The 9,871-nt window shown below is 43.5% G+C and overlaps 4 protein-coding genes across 5 annotated transcripts in view; 1 reads left to right on the top strand and 3 right to left on the bottom strand.

Annotated features, from left to right (window-relative positions):
* LOC9663106 (preprotein translocase subunit SCY2, chloroplastic) overlaps positions 1-1,010 on the bottom strand; it is a 2,526-nt gene extending 1,516 nt beyond the window's left edge. The window contains exons 1-4 of the mRNA XM_024676783.1: positions 434-1,010; positions 272-360; positions 146-219; positions 9-92 (exon numbers count right to left, since the gene is read on the bottom strand). Of these exons, the coding sequence (XP_024532551.1) occupies positions 9-92; positions 146-219; positions 272-360; positions 434-1,007 (821 nt within the window). The 5' untranslated portion in view covers positions 1,008-1,010. The remainder of the gene's footprint in view (positions 1-8; positions 93-145; positions 220-271; positions 361-433) is intronic.
* Positions 1,011-1,029: 19 nt separating this feature from the next.
* Positions 1,030-2,600, bottom strand: LOC9633308 (protein EI24 homolog). 2 transcript variants are annotated; one of them, XM_002960081.2, is made up of 10 exons: positions 2,443-2,600; positions 2,330-2,392; positions 2,147-2,273; positions 1,924-2,084; positions 1,799-1,868; positions 1,655-1,740; positions 1,523-1,605; positions 1,380-1,456; positions 1,205-1,314; positions 1,030-1,145 (listed from the first exon to the last, which is right to left on the bottom strand). In XM_002960081.2, exons 1-10 carry the CDS (start codon positions 2,568-2,570, stop codon positions 1,097-1,099), a joined length of 954 nt encoding a protein of 317 aa, XP_002960127.1. In that variant the 5' UTR covers positions 2,571-2,600; the 3' UTR covers positions 1,030-1,096. The 2 variants fall into 2 exon arrangements, with proteins under 2 accessions (XP_002960127.1, XP_024526006.1); XM_024670238.1 differs by having other exon boundaries at positions 1,799-1,862.
* Positions 2,601-2,664: 64 nt separating this feature from the next.
* LOC9633307 lies at positions 2,665-4,173 on the bottom strand. The gene is made up of 3 exons (XM_024670216.1): positions 3,894-4,173; positions 3,378-3,833; positions 2,665-3,320 (listed from the first exon to the last, which is right to left on the bottom strand). Exons 1-3 carry the CDS (start codon positions 4,146-4,148, stop codon positions 2,712-2,714), a joined length of 1,320 nt encoding a protein of 439 aa, XP_024525984.1. The 5' UTR covers positions 4,149-4,173; the 3' UTR covers positions 2,665-2,711.
* Positions 4,173-6,249, top strand: LOC9633306 (scarecrow-like protein 14). The gene is made up of 2 exons (XM_024670221.1): positions 4,173-4,296; positions 4,346-6,249. The coding sequence occupies exon 2, from the start codon at positions 4,456-4,458 to the stop codon at positions 6,046-6,048; it is 1,593 nt and encodes a 530-aa protein (XP_024525989.1). The 5' UTR covers positions 4,173-4,296; positions 4,346-4,455; the 3' UTR covers positions 6,049-6,249.
* Positions 6,250-9,871: the final 3,622 nt, after the last annotated feature.

The raw sequence follows: 9,871 nt of genomic DNA, 5'->3' as shown, positions 1-9,871 counted from the left end.
AAACGTACAGATCAGACGCAGTAGCATACTGGAGCGTTGCATACGACAGTAGGAGAGCTTGAATCACCGAGCATGACAGAGTAAGCCACCAGCTGTGTAGAAAACAAGTGAGCAAGAGAACTGTTAATGCAATACGATCACTCACGTATATGACTTTATCTTGTCGATTTCTCCTTCCTTTCGCATCTTTTGGAATGGAGGGTACCAAGAACAAACTAGCTGCGCACAAACGTTGGTAACACCCAAGCCAGCAGCTGAAAGTGTAACGTACATGTATAACAGTGCTTGCGCAAATATAAGGACTCAGCCCGAGGTGGAAGAACGATATCTTCGGCTCTTTGAGAAAAGCCCCTTCACTTGCTGGAAAAAAGAAGGGCACTTGATGTTAAGAGGATCAAAAAAAAAAAAAAAAAAAAAAGTTCTATGGCCTTACCTGTAAGAGCGGTGGAGCCGAGAAAATTCGATGGCATTGTCCTGTGATTAAAACCGGGAAGAGGAACAAATTGACCAGCTCTGCAGACCATAAGGAGGATTATGGTGATGAAAGTGCGACGACGTACTTCACTCTTGAAAAAAGCCATGGCCGCGTCATTGATCACCGAGCCCAGCTTCACCCATCGAATAAACTTGTTGCTATAGCTCCGCGGTACGTGCTTGATAGACTCCCCTGATAATAAGCTCTCTCCTTCTTCTTCTTCTCCTCCCAGATTATTGGAAGATACTTCATCCGGAGAAATATCAATCTGCGAAGGAATCAATCCAGGAGAAATCCCTCCATGCCTGATGCCCGGCTCGGCTGAAGCGCACACTCCTCTCCACGAAGGATTGGAAATTCTCGCTCGCAATGCCAAGACTCTCGCTTGAGAAGAACAGCCCAATGCCGCTGGCGACGGCGAAAACAGAGTGAAAAATCTAATCGCAATCGCATTCGAGGAAGAGATGCCGCTGCTCCTCCTCGAGGAGAGAATTCGCACGCCCGGTACGAATGGCGCCCTGGAGCAATCCATCCAATAAAGAACCCTAAATTTCTTCACACAAGAAAAAGTATCGTATATTCACAGCAATGTACAAAGAAGCACAACGTTTGCCACGAAGTTCACCTAGTTGCGGGAAACCTACTGACGAAGAAGCGAACAATTGGAAGCCTGCCAAGGAATTGACGATGAGAAAGAGAGATGTAGAGACAAAGAGCATATCAACTTACGAGCAGCTGTTGGCCAGGTAGAAAATGGGAAGACGAGGGAAGAGAGAAGAATCGCGTTTTACACGGGCTATCGATTTTTCGGGATCTGACGCAGTCGCAATGAGTACAAACTGGATCACGCAAAAACCAGAAGCTCGATCAGAGTTTTGTCTGGAGAAGATTCTCGGTTGCTTACCAATGGATAGAGGATGGCGGTGACGCCGGTGCTCACCAGAGGTGAAAAGAAAAACGTCGCTAATACGCAAGGACTACCTGGATGACGGAAAAATCAAGCTCTGGTTAAGAAGTAGCATCGACAACACAAGCAAAGGTTTTTACCAAATCCAGAGAAGAAGGCCCAGTTTGTCTCAAAGAAGACCAGCCGCCTCTCGAGACTCCACTGAGCTAGGCCCCATTTGTACCTGGACAAGATTGCTAAGAAACTGGTCGGAAAGAACTTTGACATCTTACTCAAAGCAATAGTAAGCATAAAGCCAGGACAGGAGAACGAAGTACAAGAGTTGCCCGACATACGGAATGAAACTTGCAACGAATGCCTGTTTGAAAGTTCCAATCTTGTTAAAGAACTAGATTCCCGGCACAAACAAGACTTACTTCGGCAAAAAAGGCACCGATGACGATGACCGAGTACAAGTTCTCACCGATTCCACGAGTGAAACTGGACCTAGAGCATGAAAACTAAACCATCCTTGATTGAGTGAATGGATTTCTTCACTCACCTGTCAAAGGCTGCGGCGGTAGAAGAAGTACCTGTTGATGGCCTCGACGTCGGCTCATTCATAGTCTTCTTTACTTCGTGAAAGACGTGTTGAGCGATTTCGTTGGAGTGAATACAGTTGATCACAAAGCTTATCACGTAGATCGGATAGAGCCAGAGTACCTGGAAGACACAATGAAAAGAAAACTAGCGCTAGAGCTCGCCGAGAATGAAATCAAGCTTACATAGTACAGCGCGATCAGGAAAGACTGGAGCTTCGGCACTGGCCTGGCCGATCCATCGTCGACATGCGCCTCAAAATCGAGCAGCCAGCTCAAAGCCGGAATAATCGCTTTCTGGAGAACCAAGACACTGCGGAAACTCGTCAGAAAAGATTTCACGACAAAATATTTCGACAAAGCGAAAACCTTCCAAGAACGAGCAGGCCATTGAGGAAGCACTGCCCCGTTTTCTTCCGAACTACGCCAGACCTGCAAAGCGGAGAGGAAATTTCAGCTCGATTCCCGAGAAATCGCGCTACCTCCGGCAGATGAGAAATGCGCGGTCGAATCGGCAAGCGTCCATACATCCCGCCAGCCAGAGCATCAGTAATGCGATCCACGGCGACGTCGGCGCGGCGGAGGCGCGCTCTCCCCGCGACGGAGCCATGACAGCGAAACCCTATGCCCGACCTAAAAACTAGCTAGCTTTGCGAAGGTTTTTGTCCACGTCGCTCATGTCATAGGCCTGCATTCTCGCCACGTCATAAAAGTATGACACGTGTCGACACGTGTAATTCCATTCCATCGATCACGGAGGATTGATCTTGAGCCTTCGCAGGAGCTGGAAATTCGGTGGCTGCTGCGCTGCGGCGTAGACATTGATGATCGCGTTGCAAAGAGTGGAATCGCCGCGGTTGCGATACATGGCAATGAGCTTCTCGGCGCTTCCCACGTCTCTTCTCGCCGCGAAGACGCGCAAGAGCTTGATCGTCGTCAGGTAACCCAAGCTCGAATCGATCTGCCGCTTCTCCCATCCCTCTTCCAGCAGCTGCAAAGCTATGGCGATGTCGTTCCGCGCGAGATATCCCAGGATCAAGGAGTTGAATGGCTGGAACACCGAGTTGTCCGTCTTTCTTCGCAGCGTCTCCTCGGCCCTGTCGAGCAATCCTACCCTCGCGTAGACTTCGATGATCCCGTGATATGGATTGATCCCATACCTCACACTCTTGCTCGCGATCGTTTCTTCCAGCACCACCTCCGCCTTCTCGACTTCTCCGACCAGTCCGAAAGCTTTGATCGCGGCAGCGTAGCTATCGTGGAGGAGACGCGGTGATCTTTGCTTTACGATGCTCCAGATTGCTCCCACACTGTCCGGATCATGCAAGTAGCCATGGATCTCCATCAAGTTTGCCAAATCCTGCAAGAGCGAGCAAGAGTTGTGATCACGTAAGTTCCAAGCTGATGACTAACGTACCCTTTCATTCGCAGTGCTGAGGTCCACACTCTTCGCAGCTGCCAGTGCTTCTCTTTCGAGTCCTCCGAGACCTCCAATTCTCTCCTTGCACTTGAGAAGCGTCAAGTAAGTGTGAAGCATTGGCTTGATGCCCGAGTACCTCAATCTCTGGTAGGACGCAAGAGCTCGGTCGTGGAAATCCTTGGAGAAGTAGAGAGAGATCATCGCGTCCTCCACCTCGGGAGAGATTGTGGTGAGTTGCTGCTTGTAAACTTCCGCTCGGCTCCAGGACTTTTGCTTGGCCAAGCTGATGACAAAGGCAGCGATGAGCTCCTCGGTTTTCATGGACTCCGGGAGGCTCAAGAAGATCACTTCAGCTGGAATAGGAGCGTGCTGCCGACAGAGTAGCGTAAGCTCTTTGATGCAATTCTTCACGCTCAGCTCCACAACGTTGTTCTCTCGAACGAGTTTGAGCACCTAGCTAGAAAAAATCTTCTCATTCAAGCAATGAAACTAGGAAATTTCTTTCTTTCTCACCTTGAGAGCTTCCTTGTAGCGATTGCGCCCAGTGAGATGATCGAAGATGCTCCCCACGAAATCTGGCGTGAGAGCATTCCCACGAGACATCCAATCGGCCACAGCTTCCTCGCATTGCCCGCGTCTGGCATCCAGAGCGTCGAACAAGCAAGCCAAATCCCCCTCGCTCGATCCGGAGCAGTATCTTGAGAGGATTACAGTCCTGCTAGCGTGGATCACTGGCGCGCGCAAGCCATAGCCTGCCGCTCGCCGCATAAACCCTAGCACTGCCTCGCGTAGGTTACTTTCTTTGACTGGAAAAATATTTTGCCCACGAGGAGCGATGGCGGCGGCGTCTTTACTCGATCGAGAGAGAAGCGACAGCAGCGATTTCGCGTCGCCACTGGCACTCAAGCTCCAGCAGGTATGGCTCCAATCTCAGCTCCGCAAGAAACCTAGCTTGGATTCTTCAGCGTCGAGCAGCGGTTCGTCGGAGAATCCACCGGAATCGCAGGGATTCGACGCCGGCACTCCAAATGGGGGCGAGATCGACGAGGATCTATGCAGCATTCTCAATCTTCTCATGGACGACAGTGATCAGCGCGAAGATCGAAGCATTACTCCAGAGCAAGGTCATGGCGTTGACAAAAGCAGCGATTTGGAGGTACTGGAGCACGAGCTCATGGAGTTGATCGGCTTGGAGGAGCCGGATCCTGGCGAGCAGGATTCTTCGCAGCTGCTTCCAGAGGAAGAACCAGATCTCTCCAGCAGTGACTTTGGTGGTTTCGCAACGATGAGATGCTCGCTCTCCACGAACGTCCTCGACAATCCAGAGTGCGATGTAACTTTCGACGCTAGTGAGGACGAAGACTCAAGCATGGTGATCCAGCCAGAGGTCGCATGGATGATCGACAGCCCGGTGGGACTCCAGTGGCCAAAGCCATCGCCAAAATACCAGCACGAAGAAGACCTCCAGCAGCAGCCACCATCTCTACTCGCCACTGGCAAAGGAACTTACTACCAAGTCTTGGAGAGTGTGGGACTGCCAAGCTTGGATCTTGTCGAGCAGCTCGTCGAGTGTGCTCGAGCGGTCTCTTCCCATGACGTGATGCGAGCCAACCTCTTGGTGGAGGAGATCCGGAGCAAAGTGTCGCCACTTGGAACCTCCACGCAGCGGATCGTCTACTACTTCGTCGAGGCTTTGGTGGCGAGGGTGTCCGCCACAGGGAATGGCCTCTTCACGGCAATGTGTCACGCGAGGCCAACCGCGGGAGCGATGCTCAAGTCGGTCGAGTACATCATGGAACGAAGCCCGTTCTTGTCCGTGAGATACTTCTTCCCGAATCAAGTCATCCTCAACGCGTGTAGAGGTCACCAGCGGATTCACATTGTCGACTATGGTGCCTGTTTCGGGTTCCAGTGGCCGGCTCTGATGCAAGAACTGGCGAATACTCCGGGTGGTCCTCCGTATCTGCGCATCACCGGCATCGATTCTCCATTACCAGGGGGTGGCAGCGCCAGCGACGTGGGGTGCATGCTCCGGGAGTATGCGCAGTCGATCGGGCTGCCTTTCAAGTTCCGGGCCGTGTCGAAGAAGTGGGAGAACATCGACGCTGCGACGCTGCTCCTGAGCGACGATGAAGTTCTAGCCGTCAACTGTATGTTCCGGCAGACCAACTTGCTTGACGAATCCGTTCTCGCCGAGAGCCCGAGGAAAATGTGGCTCAACCGGGTGCGGAGCTTGAATCCCAGGGTGTTCATCCAGGGGATGAACAACGCGAGCTACAACGTCCCCTTCTTCATGACGCGGTTCCTCGAGGCGCTGACACATTTTGCGCTGCTCTTCGACGCCATCGATTGCTGCTCGCAGCCGGAGAGCAAGGAGCGGCACTTGCTGGAGCAGGAGAAGTACGGGCGGGAGATCGTCAACATCGTGGCGTGCGAGGGATTAGAGCGAGTGGAGCGAGCGGAGACTTACAAGCAGTGGCACTCGAGGACGCAGCGAGCCAAGTTTGAGCTGCTCAACATAAGCGACCAGGTGTTCCACGACACGGAATCGCTCATGGGTATGTATCACCAAAGCTTTGAGCTTCACAGGGACCAGGGGTGGCTGCTACTGGGATGGAAAGGCCAGATCCTCCATGCCTTCTCGGGATGGAGACCAAGCTCCAGCTAATGGGTGGTAGTGAGAGGTCCGGGAGTTTGCTCCATTCGGGAATATCTTCTAGATTATCAAGGTAAACTGTTGATCAAAGCTAAGGTGCTTGTCCATGGAACTTTCGTTATCACAAAGGCAAAATGTAGCCTGATTGACTTACAAGAAAATAAGAATGTTTATACCTATAAAAATCAATAAAAATGTCATTCATGATGCTTTTATGATAGTTAATGCCAATTTTATGCTTTTTTATTTTCTTCATCCATACCAAAAATATCAATAGCAATTACAAACAAAACTAAAACATCCTCAAGAATTATATGATTGTTGGATTATATATTCAATCTTTATTTCTGGAGAGAGCTATAACACTTTTTCTATTATGGAGCCTGTCACAGTGAAGTTTTCTCCAAATAAACAATATGAGTTATTATTACTCATTTACTAATTATATATCCATGGAAGAACATGTTATGAACTTACAGAAATAATGAGACAAAAGGATGATATGAAATTCATAAAATACTAAATAGAATAAGAACATCTGAACAAAATGAAGAAAATATAGAGATAATTAATAAAAAATAACAACAAATTGTACTTTATCAAGTAAAGCAACATAATGATAAAGTAAAACAAAATGTTCCAGGAAGCTTAATAATAATAAAAAGAAATAAAGATTGAGATACTCCAAATATAAAAACACAAGATGGCTTAGTATGAAATATAAATATATCTCAAAATAAAGAAATATTATGGATAAAATTTGAAAATGATATAGTAGGAAAACAATTATGTTCAAAAAGTTCCAAATAATATAATTCAAATCATGTTTAAATGAATACAAATAAAAAATTTAATAATTATACATTATCAAGAACACAATTTCTATACAACCAGCAGCAGCAAGAACAATACATAAAATAAAATGCTTTAATCTGCAATATTAGTACTATGATAGATTTATCCAACTAGGAACTAAAATTCATTATTGTGCATATACAGCTTCAACTGTGATACAAACATTATGAAAAACCTCAGCAATATTACATATGAGAGATATAGAACACAATCAAAATATAATAAAAAAACATTTAAACATAAAAAACTATAAATGTATAATACACATAACAACACAAAATATAGAAACACTAGTATTGCCCATCAAATGCTGGATGAGCACCAAAATCATTAATTTTATACAACTTTTTTCTTCTGATATATATATATATATATAGACACACACACACACACACACACACAATACTATATAACATAGACTATATATTTAGAACACTATTATATTCCCAAAGTGAAAAGAAGAATTACTAAGTAAATATTATTGATAAAGATATTATATGCAGTATTACTTGGGAATATGAATATATTTAGAATATTAAGATTATAAACTTAATACTCAACCCAGAAAAAATTAAAACAAAAATTGCTAAGAATAATGTCTTATGGATTTAAGAATAAATATATTTAGTACACTTCCATACAAAAAACAATAAAAGAAGAATTACTAAAAATAAATTTTATTAATTAGATGTTACATGTAAAGTATATTTTTACTTGGGATATGCAGAAATTTAGAATCCTAAAATGTTAACAAAACTAAAATATTACTACCCAGACTTATAGAAATGTAAAGAAAAATTACTAGGAATAATTATCATTAATTAGGGAAGCATTATATAAGTATTATTTTTTTACTTGGAATATGAATAAAAATATAACCAAGATTTAAGAACATTAATATACCCAAACATAACCTAAAAATAACAAATTAGAATCGAAATAAATTAATTTAATTTTAAGTAATATAGATATTAGTAAAGAATTACATTACCATTTGCTTTTCTTAGAATATAGAACAATAAAATTTTAAGAACACTAATCTACTACCTAGACCCAAGTAAAACTAAGAATTGATATAATTGTTATTAATATATAAATTATAAATTCAAAACTTGATATTCTATGTTCGTAAGATTTATAAACTTTGTTTATATGAAGACTAAGCTAACCCACACCTTTAGTATCAACCTCATGTTTGAAATGTAAATCTCATGTGTAGAGAGAGGCAATCCATATGGAATTGTTGTAATTACCCAATCAATACATCAATAGGATGACTTTATCTATCAACTAAACATATACATAAAGAAGAAAATTGTAGTGCCATCTTAATTATATTAACTGATTGAGGCAAGTTTAAGTTCAAATGAATTTTAATCATATTATCCAAGTTAGGAAACAATATTCTTGGCCCAATGGTTTCACCACATAAGAAACATCTTCTATATAATCACCAGCAAACTTAGTAGCCATGCTCTAAAGGAACCCCAAGAGTTGTTCCCACATAATCCCTCCAAGAGTTTTTTAGGACTTACCATTTGAATTTGTGGGTGTAGACTGGGTGCTGGGGTAGAGAATTGCTGGGGCATAAGCCATGGACAGTAGGCAACAAAAAATGTTGCTTTTTGTGGGTTTATAGCCAAGTTGCATTGCTTATCAATTTTTGTTGGCTCTAGAGAATTGAGTGCTAGTAGCAGATTGGATCAATCAATTTCCCATAGCACTCCACTATTGGATAGCCATAGCACTCCAATTGGTGCTCCACTGCTCCAGAGTGCTGGCCATAGCACTCCATTGTGGGAAAGAAGTGAGAACGCCTGCAAAAAGGATAGAAGAGAGCATATACATGAGTCAAGCACGGCAAACTTGACTTGCACATCCACAAACCCTAGAGCTCCTAAGCCTCCATCTTTAGTGCTGGGTGGCTACTAACCACCCCCATGGTGGTGTTGGTTGCCTCCTCTCCTACTTCTCCACAAAATTTGGAGCTCTTAAGTCTTCATCTTTAGTGTTGGGTGGCCACTGGATGTGTAATTGTTATTGTGCTCATTGCAATTTGACAGGAAATGTTTTATTTTGCAAGCAAAATAAGTGTTTAGTTTGTAAGGGAACTTGGACCACTGTCAAAGGGTAAGAGTTGTAAATTTAGCTTTTCTTCCTTTTGTGGGGAATCATTCTAGTTGTTTTGTGTTCCACCACTCTAAGTTGAAGCAAAAGTGTTTTCTATATGCCAATGCTACCAAGGAGGAGTAGCATATGGATTCACATATTTTGGATGACTGTCAAAGTCATATTAGGATTTCCAATCTCTTTTACTTCATTGAGGTGTACTTAATATGCTTTTAATTTACTCTCTTTCAAGCTTTTCTCTAATTTGATTGAGCAATTATTTAGTTTGTTCTGAAAGGAAGTTAAGATCATGGATATCACGAGCAAGTGCTCTGAAATCTCATTCTTCTTATAAATACTTCTTTTTAGATTACCTTTCACTCCTTAGATTGTAAAGGGGAATATTGTATATCTATTACCGTGTTTGGTATAGATAGTAACAATTTTATGCATAGGAACTATGCTCTTTAAAACTTTATTAGTAAAATTAATTGTTAGCCTATGCTTATATATTTTAAAGTCTGTTGGCATTGCTACTATGGCAAACCTAGTTATTATGCCTCATTCATGGAGTGAGTGGTACAAGATTTTGGTATGTAATGTATTCCCCTTGTATATTGGACTATCAATCACTTTTAGGAGTAAGCAGTTAGCTTCCTAATCAATTTCAATATAAAAATGGCTTTCCTCTAAAGACCAAACATCTAAGACATTTTTGTAAGAAACTAAATTTTTCATTCTAATTTAGTCACTTAACCACACGTCCAACCATTTAAAAGACTCTTATCCACAACCTCCATAAGTTTTATTCAAGATTTGGGGCTTGCTAGCCCCAAAAATGGCATCCATGCCACTCAGCTTTTGCACTTGG

This window comes from Selaginella moellendorffii, unplaced genomic scaffold (genome assembly GCF_000143415.4).
Source record: "Selaginella moellendorffii unplaced genomic scaffold, v1.0 SELMOscaffold_0, whole genome shotgun sequence".
NCBI classification, from domain to species: Eukaryota; Viridiplantae; Streptophyta; class Lycopodiopsida; order Selaginellales; family Selaginellaceae; genus Selaginella; species Selaginella moellendorffii.
This window is presented reverse-complemented; position numbering and strand designations above follow the sequence as displayed.

Bases quoted from the DNA above. Each gene is read 5' to 3' on its own strand.
- LOC9633308 (XM_002960081.2), bottom strand. From the start codon at position 2,570: ATGGCTCCGTCGCGGGGAGAGCGCGCCTCCGCCGCGCCGACGTCGCCG. The intron at 2,393-2,442 runs GTAGCGCGATTT...TCCGCTTTGCAG, and splicing joins GCATTTCTCATCTGCCGGAG to GTCTGGCGTAGTTCGGAAGA. The intron at 1,315-1,379 runs GTAAGCAACCGA...TGCGTGATCCAG, and splicing joins CCGCCATCCTCTATCCATTG to TTTGTACTCATTGCGACTGC.
- LOC9633307 (XM_024670216.1), bottom strand. From the start codon at position 4,148: ATGCGGCGAGCGGCAGGCTATGGCTTGCGCGCGCCAGTGATCCACGCT. The intron at 3,834-3,893 runs GTGAGAAAGAAA...TTTTCTAGCTAG, and splicing joins GCTACAAGGAAGCTCTCAAG to GTGCTCAAACTCGTTCGAGA. The intron at 3,321-3,377 runs GTACGTTAGTCA...TCGCTCTTGCAG, and splicing joins TCAGCACTGCGAATGAAAGG to GATTTGGCAAACTTGATGGA.
- LOC9633306 (XM_024670221.1), top strand. From the start codon at position 4,456: ATGGACGACAGTGATCAGCGCGAAGATCGAAGCATTACTCCAGAGCAA.